At 40.7% G+C, this 25,058-nt stretch overlaps 3 protein-coding genes across 3 annotated transcripts; 1 reads left to right on the forward strand and 2 right to left on the reverse strand.

Moving 5' to 3' along the window:
* The first annotated feature begins 525 nt into the window (after positions 1 to 525).
* LOC106925017 (L-rhamnose-binding lectin CSL1-like) lies at positions 526 to 11,541 on the forward strand. The gene is made up of 12 exons (XM_088007468.1): positions 526 to 611; positions 1,583 to 1,615; positions 1,693 to 1,752; positions 3,717 to 3,987; positions 4,068 to 4,171; positions 9,032 to 9,100; positions 9,184 to 9,418; positions 9,503 to 9,606; positions 9,946 to 10,014; positions 10,098 to 10,230; positions 10,346 to 10,449; positions 11,311 to 11,541. Exons 1-12 carry the CDS (start codon positions 551 to 553, stop codon positions 11,325 to 11,327), a joined length of 1,260 nt encoding a protein of 419 aa, XP_087863594.1. The 5' UTR covers positions 526 to 550; the 3' UTR covers positions 11,328 to 11,541.
* A 114-nt stretch (positions 11,542 to 11,655) lies between these two features.
* Positions 11,656 to 12,654, reverse strand: LOC148158488 (uncharacterized; the record flags this gene model as incomplete). Its single annotated transcript, XM_088007557.1, has 1 exon — positions 11,656 to 12,654. A coding segment is annotated over one exon (735 nt), but the record flags the coding sequence as incomplete, so codon positions are not given.
* On the reverse strand, positions 12,521 to 24,758 carry atp6ap1a (ATPase H+ transporting accessory protein 1a). Its single transcript, XM_014999024.2, has 11 exons — positions 24,573 to 24,758; positions 19,775 to 19,901; positions 18,994 to 19,068; positions 18,462 to 18,655; positions 17,796 to 17,836; positions 17,631 to 17,716; positions 17,398 to 17,550; positions 15,324 to 15,481; positions 15,175 to 15,225; positions 14,275 to 14,512; positions 12,521 to 12,867 (listed from the first exon to the last, which is right to left on the reverse strand). Exons 1-11 carry the CDS (start codon positions 24,707 to 24,709, stop codon positions 12,658 to 12,660), a joined length of 1,470 nt encoding a protein of 489 aa, XP_014854510.2. The 5' UTR covers positions 24,710 to 24,758; the 3' UTR covers positions 12,521 to 12,657.
* Between the last annotated feature and the right edge of the window lie 300 nt (positions 24,759 to 25,058).

Below are 25,058 nucleotides of genomic sequence, written 5' to 3' on the forward strand. Positions count from 1 at the left end.
CACAAACCTTCATCATGTGACTTTGCTTTTTTGAGAAATAAACCAATTTTGATACAGATAAAAGAAAAAACCTCATCCTAATGCTAAAACCATTTTATTGAAAAACAAGTTTTTTCAAAACTGCCATATTTCCATTAAGCAAATTTATTTTCAAAATGTCAAATTGTGCAATTATTAATGCAAAGATGTTCCTGGATAAATGTGACTTTCAATAATTTCTTCCTTTTTGTGAAAACCAAACATTTTAAAGTCATTTAGAGTTTTTCTGTGCCTTCCTGGATGATTTCTGAACGTTTCCTGATTCTGTCGTCGCTCCAAGATTTCCACTTTCCATCCACCAGTTGTACGGCAAGCCCTTTCTGATCTAATGCACGCTGCTGCTGCATGTGTGTCAGGCGATGACAGCAGGTGTTTGACTGTGAGAATGGTACATAAAACAACGCCAAGATAAACACAAACTCAAATTTACCCAGCAGTTTGTTTTGGTGGAGAAAGTGACAAAGGATTATGGGATGGATTCCCTTCTTCGGAAACGGAGAACGGCTTAAATATGAGCGGCCAGCTTCTTCCAGCATCCATCCGGCTCTCCATCATGCTCTGCTCCACGCTCTGTGAGTACGCTGACATTTTAATTCAGTCTGCTTTAACAAATTCAATTCAAGGAGCTGAAAGAGAGAAAAACTTAAGAGTTTGAAATATTTAATGAAAAGTTTTTTTATTTTTAACAGTTACTGCAGTTCATGCTTTGTTTTGTGGGAATCAGATTTCCCAGTGGAAAACTGGGAACTCTGGTCTGTAACTGGTGGGTGAAACATGCAAAGAAGCACAGCTGGATCTGCTTCCTGCTCCGATTTTAAAACTAATAAATAAACGGATCAGTTAGTTTCTAAAAACAACAAATTTGTTTAAATAAGGTAAAAATAATTATTAAAAATAAATTACAAACTTAAAACATTTATTATACTCAGCATAAATGTCCTGAATTTAAAATCTTAATTATTGCAGAAAGTCATCAGGATACAGTTTATTTTAGGGAAGATGTATGTAATGTATAATATAATACTGATTTCAAAATGTTAATTAATTTGCCAGATCAATTATTTTGGTAAGGTCATGTGCAGTGGTTTAAGTTTAAGACCCTGTGGAACGCCACACATTGCTGCAATAGAAACTAAAAGATACAACTTAAATTGGTCATAATTAATCTGTTTGAGGGCAATAAACCTTTAACTTGAACTAAACCTGAACTCAACTCTCAGGTCTAATAAAACCAGGACAGAACATTTTTTTCTGCTTTAAATCCAGACTGAAACTCTGGTTGGTTATTGAACATAATCTCTAAAATAAGAATAAATCTCTTTATTCACAGAGTTCAGTTTATCATTAATCAATGAACCAAACAATAAAGCCACTTTATTCTCTAATCTTCAAAACAAATAACTCTGAGTACTGGGATCATATGTACATGAATTTATAAACTGTCAGCCTGAATTCAGATTGAATACTATTAATAATTTTAATAATAATTTCCATTGAATCCTGCTAAACTTGCAGCTCATTATGAAAGTTTATTCTCTTCTAGTCCTGGCGGCATCGTGTGTGCTGATAACTTCAGGTAAAAGGGAGCTCTAAAGCATGGAAACGTTGCTCGTTAGTATTAATTCCTCGTGATTGACGGCGTTTTATTTGCAGCTGGCTCCCAGAAGCTTCGCGCTGTGGCGTGTGAAGGATCAGCGGCTCAGCTGAAGTGTGGTAAGATCCCTGGGTTTGTTGGTTCTGCTTCTAACTGGAGTTATTATCTTTGGAACGACCCAGTTCTTACAGCTGGAAACCAGAGATCAGGAGGAACTCTGAGCCTTCAGAGCCACATAAAGATGGTTACAAAATCAGCCTCCTATCACCTGAAGAACATTTTCAGCTTTAAAGGACTGAAGTCCCAGCTGACCCAGAGCGCTGCTGCTGGCGCTCTGACTAAAGCCAGGAAGATGGAGCACACCACCCAGCTCTACACCACCTAGCTCTATACCACCCAGCTCTACACCACCTAGCTCTATACCACCCAGCTCTACACCACCTAGCTCTATACCACCTAGCTCTATACCACCCAGCTCTACACCACCTAGCTCTATACCACCCAGCTCTACACCACCTAGCTCTATACCACCCAGCTCTACACCACCTAGCTCTATACCACCTAGCTCTATACCACCCAGCTCTACACCACCCAGCTCTACACCACCCAGCTCTATACCACCTAGCTCTATACCACCCAGCTCTACACCACCTAGCTCTATACCACCCAGCTCTACACCACCTAGCTGTATACCACCCAGCTCTACACCACCTAGCTCTACACCACCCAGCTCTACACCACCTAGCTCTACACCACCCAGCTCTACACCACCTAGCTCTATACCACCCAGCTCTACACCACCTAGCTCTACACCACCTAGCTCTATACCACCTAGTTCTACACCACCTAGTTCTACACCACCCAGCTCTAGATCATCCAGTTCTACACCACCAAGTTCTACACCACCCAGTTCTAGATCATCCAGTTCTACACCACCCAGTTCTACACCACCCAGTTCTAGATCATCCAGTTCTATACCACCTAGTTCTACACCACCCAGTTCTAGATCATCCAGTTCTACACCACCCAGTTCTAGATCATCCAGTTCTACACCACCCAGTTCTAGATCATCCAGTTCTACACCACCTAGTTCTACACCACCCAGTTCTAGATCATCCAGTTCTACACCACCCAGTTCTAGATCATCCAGTTCTACACCACCTAGTTCTACACCACCCAGTTCTAGATCATCCAGTTCTACACCACCTAGTTCTAGATCATCCAGTTCTACACCACCTAGTTCTACACCACCCAGTTCTAGATCATCCAGTTCTACACCACCTAGTTCTACACCACCCAGTTCTAGATCATCCAGTTCTACACCACTCAGTTCTAGATCACCCAGTTCTACACCATCCAGTTCTACACCACCCAGTTCTAGATCATCCAGTTCTACACCATCCAGTTCTACACCACCCAGTTCTAGATCATCCAGTTCTACACCACCTAGTTCTACACCACCCAGTTCTAGATCATCCAGTTCTACACCACCTAGTTCTACACCACTCAGTTCTAGATCACCCAGTTCTACACCATCCAGTTCTACACCACCCAGTTCTAGATCATCCAGTTCTACACCACCTAGTTCTAGATCATCCAGTTCTACACCACCCAGTTCTACAGTCCTTCACTGAGAGAACAGTCTTTAATCTTCTGCTGGTTGTTTATAAATCACTGAACGGATTAATGATCTGCTGCTGATGGATCAGCCTCCAGACCTCTGAGGTTCCGCAAACATGGAGAAGCAGCATTCAGCTTCTGTGCACCACAAATCTGGAACAAACTTTCAGAAAACTTAAGAACAGCGAAAACACTGAGATTCTTTAGATAAAGGCTAAAACCCACCTGCTCCGAGTTGCTTTTGAAACATAATAAATAAAATATTGACCACTGTATTTGACATCTTGATGATTTTGATGATGGCACTCGACAAAATGTAAAGTTTGTTACTGGTTTCTTAATAGGTGACTGCATGATGGTTTTATAACTTTATTTTTGTGTTTTATGATGCAAAGCAATTTGAACTGCCTTGATTGATTGTTTGGAGCTTAAAACCTCCAACGTTTCCAATCCTCTCTGTCAGAGAACGGTGAGGTTATACATGTGACCAGTGCTACATATGGACGCAGCGATCAGAAGACGTGCATCGCTGGACGACCCGCCAACCAGATAACCAACGTCCGATGCTCCAGGAGTTTATGGTTCAGTCCATTCAGACGTTTTAGAAAACCGTTTCGTTCACACAAGTTCTTTGGGAAGAAGGTTCCCATTGGTGGTCATCGAGCAAAAATCGTAGTAAACGTTGGACGTGCCCGTCTGTTTCAAAGCAGCAGCTCAGATAAAGTTGCTAAAAGGTGCAAATGTCTATTTTGGTGTCAATTATCCAATGGGATGATTCTGGATTAAATCTCTAATTCTGAACGTCCATCTTCAGCTGCAACGGGAAGCAGAGCTGTTCTATCACAGCAGCAAACTCTGTGTTTGGAGATCCCTGCGTGGGAACCTACAAGTACCTGGAGGTGAACTACACCTGTCAACGTAAGTAACGGTGGAAACATCTGAGATTGGTCAAACTCTCCAAGCAGAGGAGGAAAAATTTAAGTTGTTAAAAAGAAGCAAAGCTCTGAAAATGGAGCTACAAGAAGCAGGATGACCTCTGTTAGCTCTTGCAGTGCCAGCTATCATACTTATTTCAATCGGGAAGAAAGAAAACTAACAAAAAAAGTGCAAGTTTACAATCCTCCTTTCATATTGAAAAGCCCATATTTTAGATTCCTATCCAGCCTTTTTATTACAACTAAAGTCAACTAACATTGTTCTGTGATAAAATAGAAAAATTTAAATTAATTTTAAAAACAGTCTAACATTATTGGGAGAGTCAGAACAAGCGACAGAGGGGAGAATGTCACAGATAATTTGTGGTAAATTCGTCTGTTCACATTTTTAATTGTTTATCTGAAAGAAAATACAGTTCGGAAGTTGAGATCCGCCAGCAGTTGGCATGTTCCAAACAGCCAATCCAAGAGCAGCCTTCTTTTTTTCTTGCCGCTGATTGGCTGAAACCTTCAAGAGCGGAAATAAAGACAATGGATGTTAGTTCAGGTAGGGCTAACGTTTTCAACTGTTTATATTAATTCATTTAACTGTATATCTGGTGTTTGAACTATTAAAATTAGGAGTTATTAGTAATTTTATAGGGTGTGTCGTGAATTTTAGCTATTCGTTGGTGGTGGTGTCCCCTAAAGTCCCTAAAAACTGGTCCAGTCTTACTGGGACTCTCCTGTATTCATGTTACAGAGTCCATTTCAGCCGACCCCTATATGTCGGGTTGACATGCACCAAACTCACATAACCACTAACTCAAGTCAATTCAGTCAACAGCTCCAAATGCCATTTGATCTGGCTGGGGAACAGTTGGCTCCTGTGTAAAAGTCTCAGCTTTCAAGCCATGTGGGCCGTCATATTAATACAGCACAGGGCTCCCATGTTTGTGTTTTGTCACAGATTTCTGTGGAATGGCAGCAAAATGTCAGGCAATCAAGGCAACTAGACTCAAAAATAAAATACAAAAAAAGACAAAAAATTAAAGAAATACTGTACATTAAGGCAGTACTGTAAGAATAACTAAATTTAGTACTGTACATTACAGTACTAACTAAATTATACAGTTTAGTTCTAAAGAAAAAAGGTAATGTGGAACTGATTTTCTTAATTTAAAAATACAAACTGAGTTAGGGCTGAAACGATTCCTCGAATGATTCGAGTACCTCGATTACTAAAATTCCTCGAGGAAAATTTACCTGCCTCGAAGCTTCGTTAATTTATGTTTTAATAGTTAGCGCACCGTGTTCCGGCCGGGACTTCATTTGCGTTGCGCGGAGCTCTCACTTCCGCCTCTGAGTTGTTGACAAAAGCTAAGTCTCAGCGGCATAAAGTCCAATCTTCAAGATTGGCCCGTGGGGATTTTATTGATTGATGATAATGCCCGACTTTTTATCGTTTTTGGGGAACCAATAAGCATCCTTAAAATGACTGGGGGATGCCTGGAGTACGGCAGCATTTCTCCTCCGGGGCTGCTGGTTGAAAGCGAACGGCGGGAAGAGCGCTGAGGTGAGCGGATAGACTGAACAGGGCGGGCGGCTGAGTAGCTGATGCTTACCGTGTAAATGTAGCTTTACCGACGAACCGCACAATAATTTCATATCCCGGTCTGAAGAAACGGGTGGCGGAGCGCATCGTACATGGCTGGTAGATGAGTTTCTGAGTGTGACCAGTGAAGGTGTCGTAAATATCCCGTATTGCTTCCCCCCGTGTTCCTCCCCCGGTCTAACGGTTCGTCAGTCCGCTGGTCTATTTCCTCCCCTCCACCCCATGTTCGTTCATTCGCCCTCTCCTCCCACTCCAGGCGGCATTTCCCGTATTTTCAAACCCAAAGCGTGACAGGTTAGGTAGCAAGGTGAGTTTAATTAATCTATTAAACTCACTGAAGATGAATACATAAACTAAAAGCTGGATTGTAGACATTTTTTATAAGCACATTTGTGAGCCTGCCTCTTTGTTATTAAATTCAATATAATTTCAGATTTTTCTATAACTTTTCTTCTGGTTAACTTAGAAAGTGAGCTATTATTGTTACAGGTTAGTTTTCTAAACTACAAAAAAGCAACTGTTAGGGATGCTCAAATATGAAAAATTGGACTGATATTGATATCTGATAGTAATAGGGCTGTTGTAAACGAATATTTTAGTAATCGAGTAATCTATCGATTATTCTTACGATTAATCGAGTAATCGGATAAAAAAAAAATTATAAAATGAAATATTGGTAAATCTGGCATAATACCGGTGTTACTATCAGATATCAATATCAGTCCAATTTTTCATATTTGAGCATCCCTAACAGTTGCTTTTTTGTAGTTTAGAAAACTAACCTGTAACAATAATAGCTCACTTTCTAAGTTAACCAGAAGAAAAGTTATAGAAAAATCTGAAATTATATTGAATTTAATAACAAAGAGGCAGGCTCACAAATATGCTTATAAAAAATGTCTACAATCCAGCTTTTAGTTTATGTATTCATCTTCAGTGAGTTTAATAGATTAATTAAACTCACCTTGCCACCTAACCTGTCACGCTTTGCGTTTGAAAATACGGGAAATGCCGCCTGGAGTGGGAGGAGAGGGCGAATGAACGAACGTAAGATGGGGTGGAGGGGAGGAAATAGACCAGCGGACTGACGAACCGTTAGACCGGGGGACGAACACGGGGGGAAGCAATACGGGATATTTACGACACCTTCACTGATCACACTCAGAAACTCATCTACCAGCCATGTACGATGCGCTCCGCCACCCGTTTCTTCAGACCGGGATATGAAATTTATTGTGCGGTTCGTCGGTAAAGCTACATTTCCACGGTAAGCATCAGCTACTCAGCCGCCCGCCCTGTTCAGTCTATCCGCTCACCTCAGCGCTCTTCCCGCCGTTCGCTTTCAACCAGCAGCCCCGGAGGAGAAATGCTGCCGTACTCCAGGCATTCCCCAGTCATTTTAAGGATGCTTATTGGTTCCCCAAAAACGATAAAAAGTCGGGCATTATCATCAATCAATAAAATCCCCACGGGCCAATCTTGAAGATTGGACTTTATGCCGCTGAGACTTAGCTTTTGTCAACAACTCAGAGGCGGAAGTGAGAGCTCCGCGCAACGCAAATGAAGTCCCGGCCGGAACACGGTGCGCTAACTAATAAAACATAAATTAACGAAGCTTCGAGGCAGGTAAATTTTCCTCGAGGAATTTTAGTAATCGAGGTACTCGAATCATTCGAGGAATCGTTTCAGCCCTAGATGTAACACCGGTATTATGCCAGATTTACCAATATTTCATTTTATAATTTTTTTTATCCGATTACTCGATTAATCGTAAGAATAATCGATAGATTACTCGATTACTAAAATATTCGTTTACAACAGCCCTAAACTGAGTGTATTTTGAGTACTAAAAATACAGAGCATTGAAAATTACTGACATTGAGAACTGCACAATAACAGATTTGTTTTTCAGAATAAGTAAAGCTGTACAGATACCAGCAAGGATGTGAATACTTACTGAGTTTGTTGGGAGCAGTGATGGTTATAAAGCTGCTGGGAGGAAGGATCTATGTTAATGTTACTTTGTCAGCTTAGGATGGAGACTGATCTCTGAGGCTCAGTCTGACATTGTCTAGCATCTGGCTATATGTTAATTATTATGATGAACATTTTTCTAAAATCTAGAAATTAATAGAAAAAAAGTAAATATTTTGTCAGGTAATGAGGGTTTTTGTTGATTCCTTTCTGAACAAATAACTTTGAATAAATCTGTCATTAGCTGTGTAAGTATAAGGTGTGACCAGAGAGCAAACCATAAAGAACATGTCGGCCATGTTCCCCATCAGCACCAATGTTTTAGCAGCTGAATTAAGAGCAGCTGCCTTCAACCAATAAACCAGTCCAAACATGCCAGAGCTGAAGGTGTTGCTGAACCTGCTCCACTTGGACTCTCTGTGTTTTTAGTACTAACGAAAGCATGGAGGGCAGGGCTTTCTCCAGCCTGTCCATCTCTAACTTTCTATTCAGGGCCATTAATGTGACCTGAATCTCTCTTATGACAGACCCTGAAAATGCTTATTTTGCCTGATTTTGTTATTTTGTAATTATGAATTATATAAATTTTTTATCTTTAAGACACCAAACATTCCACATAACTTTTTTTTTGTAACGTCTGATGGTGTAATTTTTAAAAATGAAATGATGTTTTGATCAGTCGCTCAGTAGTTAAATCGCCTTTTTACCAAAAACAATTTGATCAAAGTTTAATGTGTTTCATTTGGATTTTATTTGCAACAGAGAAGCAGAAATTGGTGCATAATTAGCAGCTGGTTGCACTTCGCTTTATTTTGGAGTATCATAGTAACTAAATAAAATAAAAGAAATGAACAAACGAGGAAATTGTCCAGAAAGTAATTTTATTCCACTAAACTTTTATTAGATGTAACGGCTCGTTGTTGATGTTTTCAGTTAAAAACAGAAAAATGCAATAAAAATATTAGCTTTGAATTAAACAGTCATTAGCTGTTTGAGTGGTAAGGTGTGACAGGAAAACAAACCATCATGTTTTCTTTGCTGTGTTAAACATGTCAGCCATGTTCCCCATCACTAACGATGTTTTATCAGCAGCTGGATTAAGAGTAGCCGCCTTCAACTAATAAACCGAGTCAAACAGGAAGGCGCTGCTGGACCTCCAGTGTGTTTTAACGCTAATGAAAGCATGGAGGGCCGGGCTTCCTCCATTTCCATCTCCAACTTTGTATTCAGAGTCCTGACGGGTCATTAATGTGACCTGAATCTCTCTTATGACAGACCCTGAAAGAAAACATCAGAAAGGTTCAATCGTGGCATGTGAGGGATCAGTGGCTCAACTCCAGTGTGGTAAGATCACTGGTTTTACTGGGAATTTCTGGAGCATTACACCATGAAATTGTCTCTCCAACGTTTCCAATCCTCTCTGTCAGACGGAGGAAAGGTTATATCTGTGACCAGTGCTACATATGGACGCAGGGACCAGAAGACGTGCATCGCTGGACGACCCGCCAACCAGATAACCAACGTCCGATGCTCCAGGAGTTTATGGTTCAGTCCATTCAGACGTTTTAGAAAACCGTTTCGTCCACACAAGTTCTTTGGGAAGAAGGTTCCCATTGGTGGTCGTCGAGAAAAAGGCAGCAGCTCAGATAAAGTTGCTGAGAGGTATAAATGTTTTTGTTGGTGTCAATTTGACCTCCAATGAGATGATTCTGGATTAAATCTCTAATTCTGAACGTCCATCTTCAGCTGCAACGGGAAGCAGAGCTGTTCTATCACAGCAGCAAACTCTGTGTTTGGAGATCCCTGCGTGGGAACCTACAAGTACCTGGAGGTGGACTACACCTGTGAATGTAAGTAAAGGAGGAAACACTGGGATTAGTCAAAGTTAGGGATGCAAACAATTAATCAAGTCTTTAGGTTTATTAGATTAAAATGAGTTTGATTCTTTTAACTCAACATCCGTTTAGACCAGGGGAGCCCAAAGTCGGTCCTGGAGGCCCGGCATCCTGCATGTTTTATTCTCTCCCTGGTTTTACACACCTGCATCAAATGATGGCTCATTAGAGGCCTAAGAGGAACACTGACTTGCTGAGGAGGTTTTTACAACCACTAGGGAGAAAATGGAAACATACCCTAACCCTAACCCAACTTTGTATTCATTAATGTGACCTGAATCTCTCTTATGACAGACCCTGAAAGAAAACATCAGAAAGGTCCCACCGTGGCATGTGAGGGATCAGTGGCTCAACTCCGGTGTGGTAAGATCACTGGTTTTATTGGGAAATTCTGGAGCATTACACCATGAAATTGTCTCTCCAACGTTTTCAATTCTCACTGTCAGACAAAGGTGAGGTTATACATGTGACCAGTGCTACATACGGACGCAGCGATCAGAAGACGTGCATCACTGGTCGACCCGCAAACCAGATAACCAACATCCATTGCTCCAGGAGCTCAGACAAAGTTGGTCAGAGGTACAGAAGTTCAGTATTTCCTAGATGTTTATAAAACTGGGTGCACATGTGTGAACTACGTCTACAAATATAAAAATCACATTTTATTGGAAACTGACTTGATTTCAAACCACAGATGCAACGGGAAACAGCATTGTAACATCGGAGCCAGTAACTCGATGTTTGGAGACCCCTGCGTTGGAACCTACAAGTATCTGGAGGTGGATTATATTTGTTACGGTGAGTTTAGCCTCTAAGTTTGTGCATTAGTTATACTAGATTTAGCTAAAGGCAGATGAATACCACGTATGCTATCACTACCGTGTTGACTAACACTGATTTACTCCTTTTTAGTATGTTCAGTTGAGGTTTTGTATCAAAGTTAGCTTAAATGTTAAAATTAGCTAAAATTCTAAGATCAAAATGGAGACTATTGATAGCATGTTGACCTACAGCAAACAAGTAAATACCTTAATTTGGGGTTATTTACAGCAACATACTCCATCTGGTTTGCAAACTACAATTCATACACTAAAATTAGTTGAGCTAGAGTTAGCATATGTGCTATTTATAGGATTCTAGCTATCATTAGCATGTGACCTGCAGCTATAGAAGTGTATGAGCTACAATGCTAATATTACCTTAAATACTACCATTTCCATGCCGGTCATCAATCAGTGGCATGTTGGTTAACATTGGCTCCATTCAGTATGCAAACGTTAGTGTGAGAGTTAAACTTAGATCTCAAACAACATGCTAACATTAGCTTGTGGGATATTGTCAACTCAAAATGTGGAATGCTGAAACACTTCTTCCAAAAAAAACATTTAATTCTAAGAAAATATGCTTTAACAAATGTAGTTTTGGGGTCTGAACATTTATGCAACCAGGTTGTTGCAGCTTTTTTCCTTTGAACATTTTTAAAATTAGTTTTTTAAATGAACAAAATTTTTCATTAAAAAGTAAATTTATATTTCTTTTAATTTAAATAAAAATGTGGCCCTCGAGCGCTTTCAGTTTAACAATTTTGCTTCTAATGGAAAAAATGTTTCTAAAGTGTCCAAAAGTTATATTAATATTTTCATTATTTTCTTTTTGCAGCTTTTCTGACTGGGTGAAACTGTCATCAGGTCTTCTGTGTTCTGGATGAAATTCATAATAATCAGGAATTTCTACAACATTGATTAGCAGCTTAGTGTCTCTTCAAATTAAATTATAACACTTTATTGGTCCCAAAGGGAAATTATCTACTCTTCTGTATCTTCAAGTTTTCTCAACCTGTTTTGCATTTTTATTTCAAATTTTCATGAATAAACCTGACTTGCATTTACATTTTCTGGATAAAAACTCTTCCAAAAACCTTCCTAAACTATAAATTCAGTTTTTAAATTCTTCCACTCCGAACAGCAAGGAACTTTGAGTTTAAAGATGGCCGCCAACCAGGAGTGACACCTTTAGGACGTTTTATTGGAGTCACAGCAACAATACAACAACAATGGAATGTCATGAACATAATCCGTAATCCAAGCTTAATGCTTCCTGTAATAATCTCACTTATCTACAACAAACCAAATGTAAACTGGAACTTCACAACAATCACATCAGTAAAAATAATAAATAGCATCTTTTATTCCATTTAATAAATAATCAGTAATTATCTCTGGATGTTTCAACCACCTAAACTTTGACTCATCAGTGCTGGGATTCACATTAAGGTTTCAGTGAAGATGATGATGATGGAATGGGAGGACTGGTTGCGGTGGGAGGACTGGTTGCGGTGGGAGGGCTGGTTGCAATGGGAGGACTGGTTGCGGTGGGAGGACTGGTTGCGATGGGAGGACTGGTTGCGGTGGTTGCGATGGGAGGGCTGGTTGCGATGGGAGGACTGGTTGCGGTGGTTGCGATGGGAGGACTGGTTGCGATGGGAGGACTGGTTGCGATGGGAGGACTGGTTGCGGTGGTTGCGATGGGAGGGCTGGTTGCGATGGGAGGGCTGGTTGCGATGGGAGGGCTGGTTGCGGTGGGAGGGCTGGATGCGGTGATTGCGGTGGGAGGACTGGTTGCGGTGGTTGCGATGGGAGGGCTGGTTGCGGTGGGAGGACTGGTTGCGGTGGGAGGGCTGGTTGTGATGGGAGGGCTGGTTGCGGTGGGAGGGCTGGTTGCGATGGGAGGGCTGGTTGCGGTGGGAGGGCTGGTTGCGGTGGGAGGGCTGGATGCGGTGATTGCGGTGGGAGGACTGGTTGCGGTGGTTGCGATGGGAGGGCTGGTTGCGATGGGAGGGCTGGTTGCGATGGGAGGGCTGGTTGCGGTGGGAGGGCTGGTTGCGGTGGGAGGGCTGGATGCGGTGATTGCGGTGGGAGGACTGGTTGCGGTGGTTGCGATGGGAGGGCTGGTTGCGGTGGGAGGACTGGTTGCGGTGGGAGGGCTGGTTGTGATGGGAAGACTGCGTCACTCCGTCTGGGGCACAGAGATGCCGGGGCCCTTGGGGTCGTCGAAGCGGTCCATGGTGAGCAGCTGCATGATCATGTGCAGGCCGTAGGTCAGAACCAGAACCATGAGCAGGCTGGTCAGGAGGCCCATCCAGATCCCCGCTGAGAAGAACCCAGCGCAGTCGCTGGCGTACGAGAACTCGCTGCCACTCAGGCTGAAGCCCTGGATCTGGGAAAATATTAAAATAAAACATCAAATTTATAATCTATAATCTGTAAAAAGATGGATCTCCCAGAGCTGCTATTGCTGCCTGAAGAAAAGCGCCGCTCTAAATGACCAATCAGAGCCAGGAGGAGGGTCTTAGCGCTGTCAATCACTCATGTATGCGCTGCTAAATGTGCGAATGGTGGAGAAACAACTCACTCAAATGCTAACTAGCTTTAGCATTCACAACAAGCTATGCTAGCTGGAGAGAGCAACAGAAGGACAGAGGTGATTGACAGCACTAAGACCCGCCTCCTGACTCTGATTGGTTGTTTCCAGTTAGGGAGAAGGCAGGAGCTGAATTTATCCATCTCTTACCAAACTGTCACAACATGAAGGTTTCAACAAATATGTAAAAAGATATTTTTTATAAAAGTTAGTGTCTGAGTGATGCACAGGGTTATTCTCCTTTTCAGTTGGTGATATGAATTTAGAGATTTATTGCTTTGTTTTCTGGTACTACTGAGACATAATAGTTCTCAACAGGTAACTGTTGTGTGTCACATCAATTCCAGCCCCTCAAACACAAACACTTCTCTTGAAAAACGTTCCCATTTATAATGTGTTTCTTTAGGAATCCAGTCACATGAAGAAGTCTGATTTTTATCTCTGAGCTGCTCACAGGAACATTTTCAGCTTTATTGATATTTATTCATGCTCCCATTGGACAAACAGAGAAAACAGTAAAATCTCAACAATATGAAGAGTTTTGGGAGGTTTTAAACATAATTAGTGGAAATGTATTGCTACAAATCTAAATTCACGATAAACGATGCGATAAATACTATATAACTACTGTTCAGCAGAAGAAGATGCCATTTATCATTTATTTTGAAATTTTTCCAAATCAGTTGGTTTCAAAATAAAACCAACAAAAACTGCAGATGTGCGTCTGTCTGGTGAATTTTTGGTTAAAACATGTTTGTTTTTCATTCAGTGAAGTTACTCAGAGTGGCTAAAATATCCAGAAATTACAAAAGTAAAAGTACATCATAGTAAAAATACTCCTAGAAGTATTTTCCACAAAAGGTAAATGTAACTAATTACTACCTAACTCTGCATGTAACTGAAGGAATACATTTTTTATGTGATTAACATAAGATATAAATTTTTTAGATAATCAAATGAGGGGATTGTGTGGAAAAGTTGTATAATTTGTTAATAAAGTCATGACAATAAATTTTTTTGTCACAGACTCATGGCCATCTAAAGCCAGAAGGTAAGAGGTTAGCATTTAGCTAAATAAATGTAATAATTATGAATAGTGAGTGGATGTTTCAGTATTCTGTAGCACTGTCTGTGGGTTCAGGCTGTTAGGGGCCCATGGATGGAAATGTTTGGGAATCTGCGGTCAAACCGACTGAAACTCACCTGAAAGTCGTCGAAGGAGACCCTCCACTGGTTGGCCGGGTCTTTGGCGGAGCGCGGGACGAGCAGCGGCCAGCGGAAGCTGCTGACGGACTTGCAGCGGTAGGAGTATTCAGCCGGGGCGTAGATGTTCCTGCTGCCATTGAATGTGGCCTTGGTGCCGTCGTACTCCAGCTCCACGGCATCCAGAGTGAACCAGCGGCGCGCCGACACCGTGTAATGGCGCTGACTCATGACGAAGCTGGAACCAACCGCAAAACACAAATAAAAAAAAAAACAATATAAAGAAAACGCACAATCGCAGTCGGGCTTTAACAACTCGTCAAATAAGTCGAGAGACTTAATTATTAAAATCCCTCGAAGCAAATAATCCGCCTCGAAGCGTTGTAATCTTCATGCTGCGTGACGGTCTCATGAATGCTAACTGCTATTAGCATATCAGAGAGCTTTTCCCCTGACATGTTCGGGTTTTCAGAGATCCGTACCATCGACTGATGCGAGCATGTGGTAGACAGAATACTTCCAGGGAATGTATTTTGTTTCTTTTTTAATGTCATTGTAAAAATAATGCATGATTTAAAGAGAATAACAATAAAAATGGTTTAACCGCATTAACTGCTTCTGATGTATGAAACCTTGTACAATAATCAAACGTGAGGAAAGAATTTATTAAAAAATGTTTCCCATCCTAATCAGATAAACACATTTAGCTAATGTCATAATAATGAGTCCACCAGAGGTCGCTATAACGGCGATTTACTGCAGCAGGTTTCAATATTAATTCTGCTGTTATGGGAGGATTTACCAATATGTTATTGTTTTAAACATTTTATAAGACTAATTGTCGTCATAATGAGTAGATGTAAAATAATCGTTTACATCAGAGGCCTGTGAAACACTCACATCAGCTTGAAGCTGCGGTGGCCGAGGACGTTTTCATAGTTCAGAACCAACCTGGAAAGAAACCAAACAGGAATGAAGGAAGAGTCCAGCTGAAAACTCCTCCATCGCCTCTGTTTTAGCTGCTAAACCTAAAATTCAGCCTTTTCCACCTGGATTTGCTCTGGTCGCAGTCGGAGCCGTGTAGCTTGGGGCTAACTCCCTCGCCGAAGGTGGCTGGCGTCAGGTCGTGCTCCTCCCAGCGGTTGTTCCGCAGGATGCTCACAGTCAGGCCTTTGGCCCACAGCATCATGCATGTTTTGTCGTCTTCCTGCAGAAAACAGAGCAGAAAACTGAAGCGATTAATCAATTATTGAAATAACTGTTAACTAATTTAGTAATCGATTAATAGTTAAATGACAAAAAAGGCAATTGTTACTCTGAGCTGTAATTAAGCCAAAACTGAGCAAAAAAATTTGCATTTAAGAGAAACAAAAAAACTTCTTTGTCTATAAATCTGATCTATCCAGAACTCTTCATGCGGCAGTTTTAGCTTCACCTGGTTCAACTTCTCTAGTTATTAAAATTAATAATCTCTGTTTAATTAAAGTAAGATAAGAACAGCTTAATGACAGGCTCGTTGCTGATTTGTCTCTTCAGAAAGTATAGAAACACAGTGGCGGCTGCATCATGCTGTGGGTTGCTAGTTAAAGAACACGGATCAGGGGTGTCCAAACTTTTTCTCCTGGGGGCCAAAATCAGAAAATTTAAACTACTGGCCTACTAAATTAAAAATGCAAAAATTGTTTATCGTTTTAAATATATATATATATTTTTTTTAATAAAATATTTATACTATTAAAGAACCAAAGCATAAAAAGGATGATTTCCAAATTTGTTAAATTGTTTTCTGTTTTGTTGTACCATTCTTTTCTTGTTTTCAGGGGCCGAATAAATCAATTTCAAGGACCACAAATGGCCCGCGGGCCACACTTTGAACCCCCCGACAGATAGATCTAAATCCCTGGAATAAAATTTGTTTTGTTTGTTTAAAATATAAAAGTTCAAGTTTTGCAGCTGAAACGTGACAAAATGTGAATACTTCTGAATGATTAGAACTAGGGCTGTTGTAAACGAATATTTTAGTAATCGAGTAATCTATCGATTATTCTTACGATTAATCGAGTAATCGGATAAAAAAAATTATAAAATGAAATATTGGTAAATCTGGCATAATACCGGTGTTACTATCAGATATCAATATCAGTCCAATTTTTCATATTTGAGCATCCATAACAGTTGCTTTATTGTAGTTTAGAAAACTAACCTGTAACAATAATAGCTCACTTTCTAAGTTAACCAGAAGAAAAGTTATAGAAAAATCTGAAATTATATTGAATTTAATAACAAAGAGGCAGGCTCACAAATATGCTTATAAAAAATGTCTACAATCCAGCTTTTAGTTTATGTATTCATCTTCAGTGAGTTTAATAGATTAATTAAACTCACCTTGCCACCTAACCTGTCACGCTTTGGGTTTGAAAATACGGGAAATGCCGCCTGGAGTGGGAGGAGAGGGCGAATGAACGAACGTAAGATGGGGTGGAGGGGAGGAAATAGACCAGCGGACTGACGAACCGTTAGACCGGGGGACGAACACGGGGGGAAGCAACACGGGATATTTACGACACCTTCACTGGTCACACTCAGAAACTCATCTACCAGCCATGTACGATGCGCTCCGCCACACGTTTCTTCAGACCGGGATATGAAATTTATTGTGCGGTTCGTCGGTAAAGCTACATTTACAGGGTAAGCATCCGCTCACCTCAGCGCTCTTCCCGCCGTTCGCTTTCAACCAGCAGCCCCGGAGGAGAAATGCTGCCGTACTCCAGGCATTCCCCCAGTCATTTTAAGGTCGGGCATTATCATCAATCCATAAAATCCCCACGGGCCAATCTTGAAGATTGGACTTTATGCCGCTGAGACTTAGCTTTTGTCAACAACTCAGAGGCGGAAGTGAGAGCTCCGCGCAACGCAAATGAAGTCCCGGCCGGAACACGGTGCGCTAACTAATAAAACATAAATTAACGAAGCTTCGAGGCAGGTAAATTTTCCTCGAGGAATTTTAGTAATCGAGGTACTCGAATCATTCGAGGAATCGTTTCAGCCCTAATTAGAACCAATCAGCAGAAATTTTAAAATTCTGTACTGTCCCTTTAAGGCAGAGGGAGACAGAAAAAGCACCTTAAACTCCACAGGAGGGTAGACTCCGGGCTGCTCCTTGACGCGCTGCTGGCGCTCCCGGTCCCTCCACTGGTCCCTGTATCTGCCTTTGGACTGCAGCAGGGAGCGTCCTCCACCAAGCCCCGCCTCCAGAGACATGGACGCCGCTTCCTTCTGCCGACACAAAACGGGACAGGGCGGGTTGGACCACACCTCATGAAGAGCAGCGTTCACCATCACCACGACGGGCTCACCCTGGAGGGCTGCAGGCCAGTATAAACGGCCGTGAAGGGGACGGACTGGGACTTCATGATGCTCATCACCTGACCCATGACCTCATCTGAGCAAAGACGGATAAATGTGTCAAAACCTGATCAATCTGATGCTTTGATGAATGAAAACTGACCACAAGGTCTCACCGTTTCCACTGAGAATCTCTTTAGCAGACAGCAGATCTGACCTGCAACACAATCCGGTGACAAAGCAGTGAGATCCAGAGGGGAGGAAGGGAAGTTATCGATTAATTATCTACAGTTCATTTCTCTTATCAATCAACTAACAGCTCACAAGCATATTTAAAAAAACAACTGAGTTTTCTCTTGTATCAAGAGGGCCGAGCGACTTAAAGCACGAAAAGCTAAATCTTTCATTTTCTATCATTATATTTGAACATTACTTTGCCAGCTATATTAAATACTGACTGAATAAACAGAAAAATGTGTTATTCTCACATTCTTAAACTTAGAAAGACATCAAACTCAACCGTGAAATGTTACATTTTTCTGCGTTGTGCTATCCGTTTTTCTGTCATCACCGTATCCTCCCTTCGAAGCATGTCGGTATTTTTTACTGATAAATTGACGCTGCTCCGCCATTCAGGTCGGCTGAATGGGCGATTACAAAGACGATGTCTTAAAGAGCGCCGCTTACTAATGACCAGCGACGCCCTCTGCTGGACAGCAGCCAAACTACAACACTGAAACAAGGTCTAAACGGAATTATTAGTTAATCGCATGGAACTGATTTTAATCTAATAATCCATTAATCGTACGTAGATTAATTGTTTGCATCCTACACAAGCTCACCCGGTCCCGTACGGCAGCCTGAAGACCAGCAGAGCCGGAGACGAGGCGTTCAGTCTCAGCTGGCTCAGCGTCTCCGGGTCCATGTACAGAGGGGACGTTTCTAATTGGTCCTGCAGCTGACCAATCACAGCGTTGGAGGCGGGCCAAGACACAGCAGGAAGAACCAGAGAAGAAGAAGAGGCCTGAAGTGCTCCCTGGGACAGATCAGAGGAATAAATAAAGACATGGGATGAAATTAATATTATCCTTTACAGCAAGGGTGTCCAAAGTGGGGTTCTGGTGATTTTTGTGGCAATTTAACTGATTTTGTGCGGCCCCCAACTTCAATTCAAGGATAGTCCAAATTTATCCAGTTCAATTCCTGTTCTAAATTGGACCTCTAACAATTATATGTTATATATTTTAATGACAATTTATTTGTAGAAAGACCATATTCAGCATAGGTTATATGCTCCATTTACTGAACCATGATGAAAACACAGTTTCATTTCTTACATACTACCAGCCTGAGAGTCTGACTTTAATATTTTACCTCAAGGTTAGGAAAAACACCATCTTGCTTGTTTCCAAAGGCTCCTCCATACATGGTAAAATCCTCGATACTCATCTAGAGAACAAAAACAAACACAAAACCAGAAAACAGAGATTAGGGAGAGAAGAAAGCACTTTGAAATTCCTTGCTGCTGAAATGTGCTATACAAATAAAATTAGATTTTTGATGAAGAAAGCCAAACAAAAAAAGTTTTATTTAAGCTTTGGACCCAGACACCAGGAAAGAACCAACAGGACAAAAATTTATACAACTGAAAATTAAATGTACATTCACCACATTTGAAAAATACTTTACTTGTCCCAAAGGAAAATTAAAACTTGTCATAAGTCATATCATCCAAGTATCTTTAAAGAGTCGTAGTTGATGCTGTTGGCAGACAGGATCTCCAGTAGCAGTCCGACTTGCAACTAATCTGAAGAGTCCTCTGAGCAAAGACTGTTAGCATCAGATGCTAACAGTCTTTACTATCTGGGTAACACAGACAATATTCCACAATAACATGTCCTGGATAACGTTATCAGTTGCTAGCTCTGCTAATCCGTCTCATTTGCTTTTGCCGCTCCTCTTCAAATCGCTGAGTTTAATTTTAACTAATAGGCTAAATGAAAAGAATAATCCCCACATAAAGCTAACGGAGAAAGGCCCCATTTTATTTTACAGCTGTAATAATTTTATTTTTGGTTCTCTTTTTAAATTAAGCATTGTTAATTTGTTTGCGTTCTCATAGAGGTGGGACCTGCTCAGAGTCTGTGTTTTGTACCTTGTCCTGAAGGAACAGCACCACGTTTCGGGGCCCGACGTTCAGAGCTTTCTCCAGGTAGGAGGCCAGCTGCTGGTGCCCAACAATGTGACCTGCAGTGGGTGGAGCCTGCTGAGGGATGGAGACCCTTCAAAACAAAAGAAAGACATCAAACAGGTGGACAACCAGAAAATAACTAAGACATATAAATATGTGATTATATAAAAAAAGCATGGCTCATAATTTAGCTGGAATATTTTCCAGAAGCTGAACAAATGAATAAATGTCTTCAAAACAGCTGTAATGTAGAACTACTGTCCTGTTTTATTATTGTAATTACATTTTTTATGTAGTAATTATGTAAATGATCTTATATGATTTGTATTTGGTGTTCGGTTTGTAATTTTACTTGATTCCTATAAAGCACATGTGTCAAACTCAAGGCCCGCGGGCCACATGTGGCCCGGCATGTCATTCTATGTGGCCCCCCCAGCATTTTATAGGCCGATGATTGACTTAAAATACGTTTTGAGCACAAATTGGCAACAAACTACATCTCCCACAATGCATTCTGATTGTTACCAGCCAACATTACGGCTTCTCGCCACTAGAGAGCAGCAGAGTCACCTCAAGCTGCTTATTGATTTTCCCAGCAAATAAAACTGAGACATCGACAAGCTAACATCAAAACGGCCAAGAAAAGAAAAATCGATTTACAAGTAAGACTGTGAATGAAGATGTGAGTGAGGTGTCAGGGCGGCAGGTGGCGCTAGACTTTTTTGTTATCCGTTATCTTGACCGACAACATAAAAAAAATCGGTCATGTACTATTTTTATCCGTGAAATTACAATCATTAACATCGGCTATTTAGCAGCATTTTATGCGGTTTAGTTAATATTCACCGTGAATCCAGATCCCATCACAGATTAAGTAGATAAATGTATCTACATTTTTCTTGTAGTGACAAAAACCACCCCAATAACTTTTAATAAATTAAGCGACTTCACTTAAATTAGCATCACTTCAAACTCTGGTCTGAACGCACGTCCTCCTGGTTCCCATCTGCAGAAAAATCTGCACTAATTCATCAGTCAGTTGGATCTGTCTGATCCAAACAGATCAACTGAACTCTGTGTGTTTTACCCTGTGCAGTCCGGTGTGCGCTTTTACCAGGATTTTTTTTTTTTTTTTGCGTGGTTTCGCTTCTCCGAAATGGACAGATGTTATGTCTGCAGCTCCTCCAGAGCGCTGCTCTCCTGGGTAACGTGCACCAAGGCTCCAGATAAACTGCCGGCTCCTCAAATGGATTAACACAACGTTGCATTCTCTTTAGTTTCCTCTGGACTGTAATGGAGACTTGAATTTAATGTGCAAAATGGCTTCAATACATTTTTTGATCCCAGGCTTAGTTTATGGACTGAACAGACAGAAACAGTTACCATTATACCATTTTTATTTGTAAGTATTGATTTTGTTTTTGAACCATTTTTTATTTTAAAGTGTTGATTTTATTTTTGAACCATTTTTTATTTTGAAGTGTTGATTTTATTTTTGAACCCTTATTTATTTTGAAGTGTTGATTTTGAACCATTTTTTATTTTAATGTGTTGATTTTATTTTTGAACCCTTATTTATTTTGAAGTGTTGATTTTAAACCATTTTTTTATTTTAATGTATTGATTTTATTTTTGAACCCTTGTTTATTTTGAAGTGTTGATTGTCTGAAAGACCTTAGACATGAATTGCCCCATACGGGGTTTGAACCAATGACCTCAGCATTACCGGCACGGTGCTCTAACCTGCTGAGCTAACTCACCTACCTTACAAACTGTTGAGTTTCCATGGATTTAAGAAGAACTTACATGATCTTACCACAATGATTTGATAAAAGTGCTTATATTCTAATGTTTTTCAAAACAACATACATAATATTTTATTTTCCAGAGATTTTGTATTTTGAAGTGTTGATATTATTTTTGAACCATTTTTAATTTTCAAGTGTTGATTGTATTTCAGAGATATTTTTTATTTTAATGTGTTAATTTTATTTTTGAACCATTTTTTATTTGTAAATTTATTTATTTTTTAGCCATTTAACCAAGTCTCTGTAGAACCATTTGTCTCTGCTAATGACATCTTCAATACAATTGTTTGATCCCAGGCTTAGTTTATGGACTGTAATGTGAAATTGGGCACAATTATAAGTCTGACAGTTTGTTCACCAAGTTACTGTGCTCTCTGAGAGGATCTGTGCTATAAGTATTTGACATTGTTCCATGCCCATCGTTGACATTAGTCTAACAAATTTTGGATCATCTACCAGGAACACTGCAAAGAGCCTGAGTTTCTGTAGTGTAGTGGTTATCACATTTGCTTTACACGCTAAAGGTCTCTGGTTCAAAACCAGACAGAAACAGATTTTGCATGTTCTATTCATCACAGGTGTTTACTAAAGGTCAACAAGGGCTCTGTGGTGTCATGGTCTGTACTCTGAATCCAGGCATCTCAGTGCAAACCTCAGTTGACATTTTCATGCGTTGCATCTCACATCATCAACTTTGGAACCTCAAACTGAAACAAAGCAGAGAAGTTCAGTTCCTGTAGCGTAGTGGTTATCATGTTTGCTTTACATGCAAAAGGTCTCTGGTTCAAAACCAGACAGAAACAGTTTTTGTAGGTTATGCATCTCTTGGGGTGCAGTGAGACAACAAGAGCCTTCCTCTTTGGTGATGGTTCATTTGCCAATCGACTTCAATGTCGGCTTCTTTGAAATCGAAGCTACTTTACTTCAAATGCCAATTGGCAGTTCTTTGGTGTAATGCTCATGTGTCAAACTCGAGGCCCGTGGGCCACATGTGGCCCCCCAGCATTTTATAGGCCGGTCATTGACTTAAACGAATTGACTACAAACTACATCTCCCACAATGCATTCCGATTGTTACCAGCCAACATTATGGCTTCTCACCACTAGAGAGCAGCAGAGTCACCTCAAGCTGCTTAGTGGTTTTCCCAGCAAATAAAACGTCGACAAGCTAACATCAAAACGTCCAAGAAAAGAAAAATCGATTTACAAGTAAGACTGTGAATGAAGATGTGTGTGAGTTGGTGTCAGGGCGGCAGGTGGCGCTAGACTTTTTTTGTCATCCGTTATCTTGACTGACAACATAAAAAAAATCGGTCATGTACTATTTTTATCCGTGAAATTACAATCATATTAACATCGGCTATTTAGCAGCATTTTATGTGGTTTAGTTAATATTCACCGTGAATCCAGATCCCATCACAGCTTAAACAGATAAATGTATCTACATTTTTCTCGTAGTGACAAAAACCACCCTAATAACTTTTAATAAATTAAATTAAGCGACTTCACTTAAATTAGCATCACTTCACCCGCTGTGGTCTGAACGCACTTCCTCCTGGTTCCCATCTGCAGAAAAATCTGCGCTAATTCATCAGTCAGTTGGATCTGTCTGATCCAAACAGATCAACTGAACTCTGTGTTTTACCCTGTGCGGTCCAGTGTGTGCTTTTACCAGTATTTTTTTTTTTTTTTTTTTTGGCGTGGTTTTGCTTCTCCGTAACGGACAGATGTTACGTCTGCAGCTCCTCCAGAGCGCCGCTCTCCTGGGTAACGTGAACCCAGAAGGCTCCATTTGTTAAATCCGCTGGATGAGTTACTTCCAGCAGTTTCTAAGTCTTCGCAGTGGCGGAGCCGCGTCAGCAGTGGTTGAGCAGCGAACTGCGCATGTTACAGTCTAATTAACTTCTGCATCGTCATTTATTTCCTCAAGATAAACTGCCGGCTCCTCAAATGGATTAACACAACGTTGCATTCTCTTTAGTTTTCTCTGGTCTGTAATGGAGACTTGAATTTAACGCCCCATTTTAAACCAAAGGTTTGTAATGCGCTTCCTAACCAGACGCTCCAAAGCGTCCGGTCCATAACTCTTCAACTCGCTGTCAGCTCCCGGTCAGAAAGACGCATTTAGTTCAGAGACCATGAGATGATATTCAGAAAGGATCTTTTTAATTAGTTGATTTCAGTTGCCTCTGAGACTAAATCTTTGCGTAAAGTCTATAATGTCTGCCCATGTGACTTGTTTTTATTATTTGTTTGCTTACCTTTAAACACTGATTTAAATATTGTAATTTTTAAACTGAGCAGTAATTTTACATCCATGGAAACTTTAGATATATTCCTTCTCTAACACACCTGGACCATTGAGTCATTATAAGCCTCTACAGAACTGAATGAGGGAAGTCAACCTTTTGTCTGGGGTGTTTTAGCAGGGATGCACTCCTGATTTGTACCGTCAATGTGGCCCGTTGAGGGGGGCCAATATGCTGAAGTGGCCCTCGGTGAAACTGAGTTTGACACCCCTGCTATAAAGTGTATTTGAATGTTTAGAATATCTGAGGCAGACAGTAACTGGTTACATTTATAATTAAAGGTTAATATTGTAACAACATGTAATATAATTTTATATAATCTAATAGTCTATTTTTATGTATACACATTCCTCGATCTAGAAAGCGTATTTATTTAATTGAAAACTGATACTGAAGGTGATTAAAGCCATTGGAAAAAAAATATTTTAATTTATTTTTTATTCTTAGTAGCCCTCATCCTCCTGAGGTGACACTAAACGCATAAATAAACACAACATGACTTCTAATGCGCGATAATTTTAGTTAAATTCAGACCTAATTTCGACATCACAGCTAACATTTCTCCTCCTCCGACATTAATACACTGCTAACGGTTAGCGGACGGTCCAAGCCCCGGTAGAACCCCGAACCCTGGACCCCACTTACCCTTCACTCGTCCATATGATGACCGGGACCTGCTCATCGCACTGCACCGTGATGAGAACACTGAACACGGCCAGAAACACGGTCATGGACCCGGGAATCCGCTGGAGGAAGAGGCTCGCTGTCCCTGACGACGCCATCTTTCCTCCGATATGACAGCAGGTGCCGAACGTGACGTAGAGGAGACCACGTGACGACTGAGGAGCATCTCTGCAGGAGCACGCTAAACTCCGGTGTCTCTATGGCAAAACAACTTAACACATAATCACAATACAAGATATTGGTGAAATTCTCTGGTTAAGCAATCCTACGACTAACTTTACAAAAAGAGCAACACGTAAGTAACAAAGACAAGTTATTATGCGCAGCTATATTATATTATGGCTTACTTAACCCTGAAGAGTGTGTACAGATATTTAAAATATTTTTCTGTGTTTTTATTCAGTTTTATAAGCTTTGATATCAAAATACCTCAACTCAGTTGTAAAA

The sequence above is a fragment of the Poecilia mexicana genome, unplaced genomic scaffold (assembly GCF_051168715.1).
Source record: "Poecilia mexicana isolate PSO_F unplaced genomic scaffold, ASM5116871v1 scaffold_7, whole genome shotgun sequence".
Taxonomy (NCBI): domain Eukaryota; kingdom Metazoa; phylum Chordata; class Actinopteri; order Cyprinodontiformes; family Poeciliidae; genus Poecilia; species Poecilia mexicana.

What these genes read in the sequence shown, in the direction of transcription:
- LOC106925017 (XM_088007468.1), top strand. Translation starts at nt 551, where the DNA reads ATGAGCGGCCAGCTTCTTCCAGCATCCATCCGGCTCTCCATCATGCTC. An exon ending in GGTGAACTACACCTGTCAAC is followed by an intron (nt 4,172 to 9,031) that starts GTAAGTAACGGT and finishes CTCTTATGACAG; the next exon opens with ACCCTGAAAGAAAACATCAG. An exon ending in AGTGGCTCAACTCCGGTGTG is followed by an intron (nt 10,015 to 10,097) that starts GTAAGATCACTG and finishes TCTCACTGTCAG; the next exon opens with ACAAAGGTGAGGTTATACAT.
- atp6ap1a (XM_014999024.2), bottom strand. Translation starts at nt 24,709, where the DNA reads ATGGCGTCGTCAGGGACAGCGAGCCTCTTCCTCCAGCGGATTCCCGGG. An exon ending in AGAGATTCTCAGTGGAAACG is followed by an intron (nt 17,717 to 17,795) that starts GTGAGACCTTGT and finishes GTCTTTGCTCAG; the next exon opens with ATGAGGTCATGGGTCAGGTG. An exon ending in CTGGCCTGCAGCCCTCCAGG is followed by an intron (nt 17,551 to 17,630) that starts GTGAGCCCGTCG and finishes TTGTGTCGGCAG; the next exon opens with AAGGAAGCGGCGTCCATGTC.